At 40.5% G+C, this 12580-nt stretch overlaps 1 protein-coding gene across 1 annotated transcript in view; it reads left to right on the top strand.

Annotated features, from left to right (window-relative positions):
• The first annotated feature begins 797 nt into the window (after positions 1-797).
• The window catches only part of KCNK10 (potassium two pore domain channel subfamily K member 10), a 57149-nt gene continuing 45366 nt past the window's right edge, over positions 798-12580 (top strand). Inside the window, exons 1-2 of the mRNA XM_036384784.1 lie at positions 798-898; positions 1757-1814. Of these exons, the coding sequence (XP_036240677.1) occupies positions 1763-1814 (52 nt within the window). The 5' untranslated portion in view covers positions 798-898; positions 1757-1762. The remainder of the gene's footprint in view (positions 899-1756; positions 1815-12580) is intronic.

Genomic DNA, 12580 nt, shown 5'->3' with positions numbered 1-12580 from the left:
GCAACAGATAGAAAAGAAAAACAGAAAAAGGGCAGTTGAGAAAAAAAGTACAGGGAAAAAAGCAGAGCACAAATTATCACAGGATCACAGGCATCAGGTTTAGATCCCAACCACATTTCCTGAAAATTCAGAAGGTCTATGGACCTCTGGATTAATTCTGGTATGGGTCTCTGACCATGACATATGAGAATCTGTAGATCTGTCCACTAAATCATTCCCTGTAGGTGATCCCCTTCACACAAAGAGTTGATTTCCACTGTGAAAGAGAATAGGCGAGACAGGGTTAACCTCACACAGTTTTCCTTCAGGCTCCCAGAGGGGCTGGGGTTTTGTTTTCCTGGTTAAGGGAGGGAAGCTGGGGCATGTATTGTATCTGGAAGTGGAGACCTTTCTGGTGTTACTAGCCTGTTTTGGGTTTGAGGGAAAGCCTGGAGAATGAGGAAGAGGAGGGAGAATGCAGGTCTGGAAAGAAGCAAGCGCCTGGTAATTGCACAAGTGTCCTCCGTTTCCCCGAAGGCCCCTGACAGCTTAGGGCAGCTTCGAGGAACCTCCAGCCTCCTGCCCCCTCCCTGCAGCTTGGCCGCATCTCACAGCCCCGCTGTGCCAGGCACTGCCTTGACGCGAAGTGTCTGTCCCTGTCCACAGTGCGGATCGAGGACAGAAAGGGTGCAGGGGTCCCTTGGCTTTCGGGGCACCCGGTCCTGGTCCCCAGAGGCTGCGGGGGCTCGGGCGATCCCCTGCCCTTCCCCTCCCCCTGCGCTGCAGAGCCTCTGGATGCTGTCGTACTCCTGCCATGTGCTGCCGCCGCCGCTCCTGCTGCTCGTAGCTTATTCGAGCGTGTCTCCGGCTGCAAACTCCGCCAAACAAGGCTGCATTCCCCTCCCGGGAAGGATTCCTCGTGAGTACCAGCCGGAGCCTGCCCCCTCCCTAGGCACCCGCCACTGCCTCTTACAAAGGGACTCGCAGGCTCTCCCCACCCCCTTTTTATGCCAGTGAAGAGAGGGGCTCCGTGAATTCCCTCCAAAGCTATAGGGTGGCTCCCTCCTCCTCCTTCTCTTCTTCCTGCTCCGGCTCTCCTGGGCGAGCCAGGCTGCTGCTGCATTGAGCCGGGGTAGTCCCAGCCTCGCCCCTGCCTCGCCCCAGCCGCGCTGCTGCGGCTCCCGCCCCATGGCTGACTTTTGCTACCCCTCTAGAGCCCGGGGCTGAACGGAGGTGCGCTCATTTTTGGGGGATGGCTGAGGCCAGGGAGCTTGTGCACGTGTGGGAGGTGTCTCTGGGGGCGTGGGGGGCTGGACGACTCCCCGATCCTTGCAAGCCTGCGTTGTTTCCAGCCCGGGTTCCCCTCGGGTGGGCGCAGCAGAGGGGCCGCGCTGCAGCGGGGACCCCGCCACCCTGACATCTGCAGGTGGACGGGGCGAAACAGCTGCGGGAGCCTCCCCAGGAGCCAGCAGCTCCCTGGACCCGCTGCCTACCTCAGTCTGCTCCGTTCCTGCTCCTCCAGATTCTCTCCTGTCCTCAGTCCATCCCTTATACCCCTCTCTGTGCTGGGGTGCCTGCAAACCCCTCCATTCCACTCCCCTGCCAGCCCCTCCCCACCTTCTTCGATTTATTTGTGTATTTCTTTCCTTGGCAACCACCAGTTTCCCTCTGTCAAACAGCGCAGGCTCCCTATAATTTGAAATTAATTTGTTTGACTGCAGCATCAGACAGGAAGGTTGGGAATTTATTTAATTCTTTTTACTCCCTTTGCAAAAAGGAAGCGATGAAATTTCCAATTGAGACTCCAAGAAAACAGGTGAACTGGGATCCTCAAGGTTGGTGATTCTCTATTACTATCATTACTACTGTAATGACAATTTTTATTATTCCTTGTGTCTATTGACTTGTAGCAGACTATGTGATTCCAAATGGGAGGAGGCATTGGATGTTTGTCTGCTTTCCATGAGCACTGCTCAGTCTTTCTTGCTCAATCCTATAGCAGTGCATTAGAAAATGCTACTGAGATGTCGGGTTGGGTGGCTGCATGGCTAAAACCTCTTCTAGGTATAAGTTTTACGGTTTTATATTTGATATCTCTCTTGCCTCCCCCTCTCCCTTTTTCTTGAGTATTTTCAAGGCAAACTTGGCTGGCATGGCAGTGATCTCTGGCTCACAGCATTGTTTGTTTTATCAGTGGCTCCTTTGTTGTTTCTAGTGATCATTGTCTCTGCTAAATGGGTGGTACAGGAGTGGACACAGATGTGAGTGCTTGTTCAGGGCTCCTTGATGGCACGTGTTGGTTGGCAGGAGCAGAATGCTGCAGCAATATCACCTTTAGTGTGGACAGAGCTTTAGTCTGAATGGTATAAAATGACACATTAAATAAGGGAGCCCAAAGGGACCTTCACACTCTTTACTGTGTCCTATTAACAACTGATCAGCCCAAGTGGATAGTTTGATTAACTACATTTGGTACATTTGGACTCAATCTTAGGAAATGTGTTTGTGTGATGGTGGAATGAGATTTACGCCAGTGCAGTGGTTTTCAATAAGATGATCCAAGTAGCATTTAAAAATAAACCATAGTCAAATACTCTCTTTGCCTGACATGGGGAGGAGGTTCATCTGCATCCTACAGAAGTGACTGAAAAAACTCTTTTGGTAATTTGTACACTGGTGTGTCATATTTCTGTGCATTGGTACAGGAGCAGAACAACTTGAAGCCATTGCTCAGGTTTGCAGCAGAACTGCTGGCAGCCAGTTGCTGTACAGCAGTGCTTGCAGGAATTATGAAGTGATAACACGGGCTTTGATTATTCCTCTTTATTCCACAGGTTTGGTTTTAGTGGTCAATTTGCCTGTCATCCTCCATGCCCTCACATTTACAAAATGAAACATTAGAAACAGTTTCTCATGTTATAGAAGGAATACAGCAGAACAATCTGCTGTACACACAATTCAGGTTTAGTTTAACCCTCAGTATATCTTTAATTAGATGAAGGCTGAAATTGACACATCAGCCTCCTCCGCCCTCATCTTTCTAATGAACACATGGGTAGTAGTGCTAACAGAGATTTAATTATTTAAAAAACAATATATTCCTTATCCTAGGGTCTAAATTTTTTGTGGTGAAAACTTGGTCTACCCAGGTGCTTTTCTAAATGTGTGTTTGCTGCAGTTTAATTTAAATCCATTTTATGAATTGCAAAATATCTTTTAATGAAAAAATCTTTTTCCTTCTTTTCTCTGACAAGACACATAGGAGGATATATGATGGCATTCTATGCGCAGCTCTTTGCTTGGCAATCAGCTTTAAAGCATATGGATCCAACAGGTGGTTGGCCACAATTTACTGATGTGATAAAATCATAGTATTTTAGCAGTTAAAACACCCCAAACCCAGCAGGTTTCCTCGCCACCTGCTAAAAACTTCAGAATCCTACCAGTTATTTCCCCTCAGTGTATTGACTTTGTTAGGTAGACAGAAAGGATGCTGATGTGTTGCTAAGAAGGAAGCAAAAAAAGTTCTTTTCTAATTCTCCAAGAGACTCAGAAAATAGATAAGATTTGGTATAATAGAAAACAGGCAATTTGACAAGGAAAAGCTGTCAAAGTCCCTATCCTTTAACCAACAGAGGAACGGTGCAGTGACATTGTACTCACATAGTCCCACTGAAGAATTATGAGTGTAGAAGACAAAGTAGATCAGAAATCTGTTATTTTTGAAACAAAATATATTTATGTAGATATAAATGTTACCAATGATCTGTGTGAAATAACTAAAAACTCTAAAATGAATTTGATTTACAATCACACTTATAGTCTGTTCTCTGCATGTACAAGAATGATGTTATGGTTTGCATCCTGTGTGGTATCTCTGGAATTAAGAGCTGAAGTAGCTTTTCTCAGATACAACAATCAATGTGTAGAAAGTTGGTGGTGAAGGGATGCAAAGAGTCCTACGTATTAGAGCACAGCTCATGTCCAGTTAGCATTCTCACTCTAATACCAGGCTCATTTCAGAGTTTATTTTATAACTGTGCCCTGTTCTGATTGTCAGCCAGAGAACATGCAGTTTCCATACTTTTGTCTGGTAGGAATTGTGATAACTTGTGCTAACAGTATTTGGAATAGATCAACTGATGCTCCTGGCAAGCAAGATAGCAAGGACGTAAGTGAGGGCTATGGCATCTCAAAGACTGTTTAGACCTGATTATTGCAGGCAATATTTTCTAGAAACTATACACATTTCTGAAGGTTGGGACTCTTTTTTTGGAGATGTGGCTGGCTTGGAATTGATGATATTGCTGGTTTGAACCCAGATCAGAATGATAGTAATTGAAATGAATTAATGCTCAATGCCATAATGCTGACTAAACTATAAATATTTACATAGATAAATAGATTAGGGGTTGCTGGTGGCTCTCTCTGGCATAGAACTAGTATTCTCAGTTTGCATCAGCAAAAATCAATTTACCATAGAAACTCTGTTGGCCACAAAATCAACAAAGACTTGGAGAGTGGAGAGAAGGTGTTTAAAAGAATATAATTGACAGGAAGAATGGTCTGACAGACAGGTGATGGGACACTGATTTCTTAGCCATTAAACTGGTCCAAGCAGGGCTTGGAGATGAAACTGTGACTTTATCATGTTGTGAATTATCTTCATGTGTCTTGGGCATAAAGTATATCTCTGTGTTACATGTAAATGCTGAGTGTGTTTTATATATAAATCAAATATTTCATAAACCTGGAAGTGTTAAGTCTGGATTCCTACAGTGAAGTCCCCATACTAAATCAAGCAATCAAACTATATGAACCCCTTAACAAACAGATCAAACTAAATCACAAAAATCATTGGGACTTGGCCTTAACAATTCAATGTGAAATATGCCCTAGAATTTTATATATATTGATTAAAACCCATGTAATTAATATTCAGTGAATTAATAGGTTAAGAAATGACTAAAAAACACCCAAGCAGGTACTTCAAGAATGTTTTAGGGAGCACTGGACATGTTGAGTAGGATTAATGATATCACAGTACCTGGCCTTACATTTAAAAAAACAAGCTTGCTATTTTGTGTTACTGGTGGAATCAGCATGTATGTACTCAATCAGAAAACATTTGATCTGCCAATATCTTATTGTCGCTTCTCACATTTGGTGCAAATCTCATCTATACATTCCAGAATATAAGATTGGATTTTTAGCAGCATATGAAGACTTCAATTCTCATAATTGTTGTTCATATCTCTCCTTTCTTGCAATCCTCCTGCTGTTTGTTACACCCACCTGTTTTCTGTGCTTGAATTAGCTCATGTCTTTGCACATGTATTTTTATATAGTACCTAAAACAAAGTGTGTCCCTCATCCTGTCTGAGACATCTGGATGTCACAGAAATATAATTTTTTTCCTGAAAATTATCTGCTTAAAATTGGTGTTTCTTTGTAGGAAAAAAAAATAGATGAGACAGCTTCAAATATGCTTAGAAATTATCCCCAAGTGTGACTATCTTTTAGGGTGAGGATGAGATGTCTTTTTCAAGGGAAGGATGTCTTGTGATGCTCATAGCAGGGAGCAAATGGAATTCAGTCTTGTTTGTTCCTTTGTGCCTGCAGTTTCTGCTGTCATTGTAGTGATATGGATTGTCAGAGCTTTTTGGATATCCAGCTCAATGTTTACCTCAACATTAAAGTTTTGGAACTCTGAAGTTTGCATTCAAGTTCCTGCATCCTTTTACAAATGCACTGTTTGCAGTTTGAAACTCTACAATCATGTATTTATTACCATCCTTACATTTAGCATGGGAGTTAATGGTCTGTGGGAAATAAAAACTGTGGTTGAGAGTCTGGAGTTCCTCTTCAAATTTTGCTACTGACTTACTGTTTAACCTTCAGGAAGCCACTTACCCTTTCTTGTCTTCCCTTTTTCCTAGACTGGAAAACAGGAATATTAATACTTCCCTAATGCACAAGGGTGTTGTGAAATATAATTAACTGTTCAGAGCAATCTAAAATCTGCCATTGAAAGAAGAGCTTATGCATTGCAATTAAATGCTAAAACAATTAGGAGGGAGCAAAACAGCCTGTCAAGATACACAGATCACATCGATTAAGAAATAAGGTTGTCTCTGAACGTTACAACTAGAGGAAACTAGTATCATTTCTGCTCCTTTACAGAAACTGAACAGCCAATTGAGTTTCCCATTAGAAGTACCAAAACACCTTTGATATTCCCCAGCTGCTGCTTCAGAGAAGCTCAAATCTTCCATAGGTCCTTTGTCACCGACCTTGGGATTTCTCAGATCTGAGACACCTCAAGCAGCACTGGACACCTATGTGTGGGACAATTAGCTGAGTCTCAAATGCCTTCATGCAGGTATCAGGATTGGACCATCCCTTGATGACTGTTTGAAAAATCTTCAACATCCGTACTCAGTACAAATTAAATTGATGCTGCTGGTGAAGTGTTACAAATTGTTGCAGTACCTGCTTTTTCTGTTATTTTGTTTGAAGAGACTAATGCAGAAGGTAAGCTTGATTAGAAAGGCAGAGATGAGTAGAATAAAGGTGCTTGTTTCTGTCCTCTGTTTTCAAGGAGAGATGTAGAAAGGAGTAGAATGCAACTCTGAGTTGGACAATATCTTTCTGCACTAGCAAGTCAGTTGTTACTAGCTCAGTAAATAAAGGCTGTTCTGGGAAGATGTAATGTATGAAAAATTAGGTCTGATCCCTGCCAATGACCCATGATCAGGGGGTACTGACCCTGTGCTAATTGTGCCACAAAGTCATATTGGCTACTTACCCACCCATCGGATAGACTGGGACTGCTGTGCCTGGTTAGTATGGATTGTAGAACACTGCAGGGAGTTTATTTAAATGAGATATCTGAAGGAGGATATAAACTGGACAAACAGGAGGACACCTGGAAGTGCAAGGTGTAGGCACAATAGTGCCAAATACAGTAAGGTGGAAAATTTGAAGAGTTTGGAAAACAAATAGAAGAGAATAAAAAACCCAGAGCTTTACTGAAGGCTGTGTGGAACCTGCAGAGAAGACGGATAAGTACTGTGGATGCCAGTGTGGTAAAAGATAGAAAGATGCAACTGAATTAGGAGGAGAGGAAGAAAGACAGCAGACAGCTATTAGTTTTCTCATTGTTGTCATTAGGGTGCCCTGGTAATGGTAAAACAAAGGATTCAGAAAAGTAAAATCAGTAGTAAGAAAGTGGCAGAGCAAAAGACTTGACAGTAGCTTTCTTAGAGTAGTGAAGGAAGAGTGAACTCTAGTCAAGGTAAGAAGTATGGAGGGAAGGGTATCATTAAGATGTCATCTGTAGTTTGAGGAAAAGGGAATGAGAAAAATCAAAGGCAATAGGAAGCTGTAAGTCTAAGATAGGAAGAGCAATAGAATTGTCATCAGTGGGAGAGGTTAGGACAGGATTTTGATTTCAGTGAAGAATACCAATGCTCTTTTTTGCTGTGTATGTACAAGAGTAATCCGTTAACGTCTTTTGGACAGAAAAGTCCCTTGGGCAACTCTTGAAAAAACTGATGGTACCTGAAGTGATGGAGTTTGCTCTTGGGATGAAGATATATGATACCAGTTGTAATTGGGCAGGTTTTGGTTCAGCTTTTGGCATTTATGTGGATTTATGTAGCTAGTGTGTGGACTATATCAGCTTCAGGCAGAAGAGTGCATATAGATGGCGATACAGTTTAATTCTTACCCTCCTTATTTAATCCAGAGCTAGGACTTATACCACTCCCTTCAGTGTGAGCAAAATGCAATTTTTCATTTTTAAAGAACTGTGTTTTTGCTGCAGGCTACTAAGTTAAGAGTAAGGGAGCGCCTGGAATTACTGGGAAAACAGAGGCCCTAGATTTTGTGCTCTAAATAGGGTAAGCACCTGGAGTGCAGAAATGGGAAGGGAAAAATGAAGAGGTCGATATAAGAAAGGGATAAGCAACACACTAGTATTCAAGGTCGATTATTAAAGACCTCAGTGTGATGCAAGGGCGTAACGTTTATTTTATAATAATCTCAATGTAATAGCAAAGGCCAAAGCAGAGAATATGAATGCTGAGCAGTTGTCTTTTTTTTATATAGAAGTTTTATGTAAAAGAAGTGACATTCAGCAAAAGGCTAAATAATACCTTTTAAAATACCTTTTTCATAGGAATATCTCTGGTCTTTTCTGTAGGAGTTAAAAACATCCTGGGACCTGGCCTTTGTCAAACAGAGGCTGCTTATATCCCAGTTCCTGAGACATTGGTTATTGGTAGTTTGTCTATAATGTAATGGGAAACCTGCTCTAAGATGAACCTGCTGACTTTCATAAATGATGTGCCATGCAGTTCTCACTGGTTACCCCAATGAGATAAAATAACAGGTGAGAACAGCATATATCCTACACCCTTGCACTTCACTGTGGTAGTACCAATCCTTTTTAGTCCATGGACCACTATTATTCTCCAAGCATACTTTCTGGACTGCTTTTCTCACAATCAAATACCAACTCAGAGTATTTAAACAAAAATATACTTCAAAATTTAACTATGTATCTGTTACCACGTTAATGAGTCACAGAATTTAGGGACTGTTTCCTTGGTTTGGGAATGCTGAAACCAAGAATTCAGATTTCATCTTTTTCTTTAATTGCTAACCAATCCATATGCTATTACAAATCTTACTATTGGCAAAGTGTCTCAAGTACATGTGTTAGTATGTGTTACCCAGTTGTCCTAAAATATGATGAGCATAGGAGAACATTGGTGCAATTTTGAGGTTAGGGTAGAATTTTCAATGTGGGTATATCATGGTGTTGGAAGTTGAAATAAAAGCTAGTAGGGTGATAGAATATGTTATCAAAATCTATATGAGAGAATAAAAAGGTGGAAGAGAATGCACAAGCCTGGCTTAATTTTATTTTTATGCTTTTAAAATGGAAAGGAAACATCCTGCTGGAAACTGGAGTTGTGACAAGAGGTGTGAGATATAGCATATATGAAAGGGATTGAAATATGCTGCACTTAGGATCTGGAGTCCTGAAAAGGAGTAGTAATCAGTTGCAAAATCTGGGTGTGGTTCAATTTCTTTTTTGAAACTCAGACGTACTTATTTCCAGCATTTTGTGAGAGTTTGCTATTTGAAATTTTAGAAGGTATTTGAAAAGATATAAAGACCTAACAGAGAGAGACAAAATAAGTTGCTTCAGGAAATATGGATTACAAAAGTGTGGGTACAAAGTGTGATAGGGTCAAATCTGCTGACAGAAGTACAGAAAATGCTGAATGAACAGAGTGTACCTGTGGTAAGGCAGAAAATGCAGTGAAAAGAAAATAAATGTGTAGACATAAAGATGACTTTGTCTGCCTTCAACTAGAATTCACTGTTTTCAAGTACATGTTGTTATTTTGACTCTTAGAAGTAAGCATATATTTTAAAAATCCCTGAAATATCTTTGTGTTCTCTATTGGTGCCACAGGCATGTATCAAGTTCTTCTGTGATTCAAACTAAATCACATTATAAATAATCTCATGGACATATTACAAAATATTTTTAGCTCACGAATTAAGTATCTGTCTTAGATGATGATCTGTTTATTTCACTAGTCTTTCATTGGAGAAACATGCTTAATGTTTCTTCCTTTTGTTCCTCTATTTTGTCCTCAAATGGATGCATTTAATAGAACTTTAAATTGCCTCAGTTCTTTTTCTGGTAATCTGTGTATTATGCAGGACTGTGTGACATTTTTTTTGCTGAAGACAATGGACTGTTTTGCTAGCAGAGGATGACAAAAAACAACACCCTAAAAATCTTGGAAAGCAATACAAGTTATTATGGTATCCCTGTCCTACAGGATCATCACAGTGCCTTAAGCACCAGGCTTTGAGTACCCAGGTTTGTTAGAGCCATATGTTCATATCTCAGCAGGACTGACTCATCTTTTCTTCCTGGGGAAGAAAAAACAACATGCCACTGACTTTACTGGATGAAGATTTTGGATTTTGGCAACTTCAACTTGTGCCACTGAGTTTTTGAAGATTCAGTGATATGTTGTTGAAGGGTGTTTGAATGATTTCCTACTTGATACTGCACTATAATAATATTAGTGTGGTTTGAAACCAGAAAATACATACTGACAGCTTGTCCGGGGCTTTTAACCTCTCAAATTTCAGCTTTTCATCTTAGAGAAACAAAAGGCAGTCACTAACTACTGTGTGTGAAAGACCTCATTGATTGAAAGAATTATGAAAGATGGTACTGCAGAAGCTCCCAGCTGAAATGCAGGAAGCAGCAAGAACATCTCAAAGATGTTCTTCTAGGTTAACCCAAATCTATCACTGATTACTTAAATGTTAACATTGCTACGTTTGGATTGCACAGGAAAGCATTGGGCAAAGAGGCTTGAATAGCAGCAGTCATGACAATTGCAAAAACCACCTCAGAGTCACCTCTTCAGGATCCTACAGCCTAATTTGTCTTCATAGGAAATAGAGTCTGTTTATTGGGTTACAGTGATGAACTGACATGTAACTTTGTGACCTGAATTTTTCATTCCTATCAGACATTTTTTTCTTGATTCAGTTTTCTAAAAATAGGCATCTGCTCATATTTAAGGGGCTTTAAGGTAGGTGACATATTTGAATAAGCCTGGAATATGTGATAATAGACCTAAGGAAGACTTCTGCCCTTCTGGAGCACAGCTTAAGGTGAGTTAGGTTATCCCATAAACTCACACTTGGTTGTGGTATAGGCAACTGAATTGCACCATTTGAGTATGACTTAGTTGGAGAATAAAACAGCCACAAATAAGTAGGTATCTGAAATTCTAGGGTATTCTAAGTTTCTAAGGACCTTCTATGGTTTAGGGAGCTATAGGCAAATATGGTTATTGGAGCCAGGAGAATTTTCATTTAATGTCTGGTTTAGGGTCAGCAGATTCTCTCTAGGCTGCACTGATTGATTTGACCACATCTGTATTGACAGATTAATGGCATGTAATCCAAGTTACAGACAAGCAAAGAAATGAGACAAGGGTTGTTTCTGTTGACTTACACACTGAAAGTGTAAAAGAAAAATGTGTGTCTTACAAAGAATTTAGAGTAAGAGGATATAAAAATGCCTATGCTGAATAAATATGTTTCAAACAGCAACTTCTTATTCCTTGTGAAAAATGTTTTCTGCACAGATTAATCTTGTCCCACCTGTTTTGTATGTATTCTTCATCCCGTTCCAGAATAGGTTTTTAAAGTATTGAGAAGCTTTCATTCACTTTAACTAAGAGTATTACAGTATATAAGAACTTAAGACCACAAAATAGATTGAATCCTCAGGTTATGCAAATAGTATAGCTTCAGTGAACTAAGATTTCAGACCATTTCCACATGGAAAGATCCACTTTTATTGCTGTTGCACAGAAAATTTGAGAAATTATCACTTAATTGAAATGCTAATGAGGTTTGCTTGAATTTGAAGTATTTTTCTATAGTTCCTATGCAGTAATCAGACTGGGGGACATGCCACTAGCCTGATGTCGAGTCAGTGATGCTGCTAAAGTCCCCTTCTCATGACTGAGATGATCAATAAATTCCTTCACTCACTGTAAGGCTGTACCTCTGGCAGACAGCCAGCATTAATCATATTTCAATGTAGATAGCTTACATAGCTTCCTTCTAGGAAGGCCAGCACGAATCTTTGCTTCTTGTCTCTGCCACTTGATTGCTTTACCCCTAAGTTTCTTTTAATAAGAAAGTCCCTCCCTTTGTACACAGGCCTTCTTATGCTAAATTCCAAGACTGAGGTTTCCTTGACTATTTGGTCTGGCCATGCGACCATTGGCTGAATTTCTTTTCTGACTCTGTGAGACAGAATATTTGGAAGATTCCAGCAAAATCCCTGACCCTACATCATCCTGTGAGTACTTTGAAGAGGAACACACTGAAAACCTGTGGTGGGAGATTCAGACTCTTCCTAAATATTGCTGGAATCCTGGGACACTTCCTATTGAGGAAAACTAAACAACTTGCTTCAGACAAAGCACATAATGGTGTAATGAGAAATTTTGGTTTATTCTATAAAAAGAAGATTATGGATAAATAGAAGCATCATATTCAATCTGTCTGTTGTTCACTGAAGGGTGAAATCTGCAGAGAGCCAGAGAGCAGCTGTTTATTCTTTGGTGCTTGTACCATACTGACAAAAAATCAGTTTTTCTATATGTTACCTAGTGAGGAAAAACAATGATATGGTCATTTCTTTTGACAGGGACTCTTTTTCATAAAGTCATCTCTACACCTCAAGATCTTGAGCCAAAAGCACTTGCTTCCTATTTGGCAGAGGAGAGACCTGCATGAACTAGAACTCTCAATTTTAGCAGGAGCAAGAACTACCAATCTATTGCTAGGGAAACAAGTTTTCGTATGATCTATTACTTTTAGTCTTATTTCAGGAAGAGAAAGGTGAGAATTTTTCATGAGTTTCTCCGTATTCAGTTTCTCTATAAATAGCCTCATAAAGCTGATAATAGCTCTGCTGCCAATGAGTGTGTTGGAACAAACACAGTCACCAATCTTGAAGCAGGATGGTTCCATA

The sequence above is a fragment of the Molothrus ater genome, chromosome 6 (assembly GCF_012460135.2).
Source record: "Molothrus ater isolate BHLD 08-10-18 breed brown headed cowbird chromosome 6, BPBGC_Mater_1.1, whole genome shotgun sequence".
In the NCBI taxonomy this organism is placed as follows: Eukaryota; Metazoa; Chordata; class Aves; order Passeriformes; family Icteridae; genus Molothrus; species Molothrus ater.
This window is presented reverse-complemented; position numbering and strand designations above follow the sequence as displayed.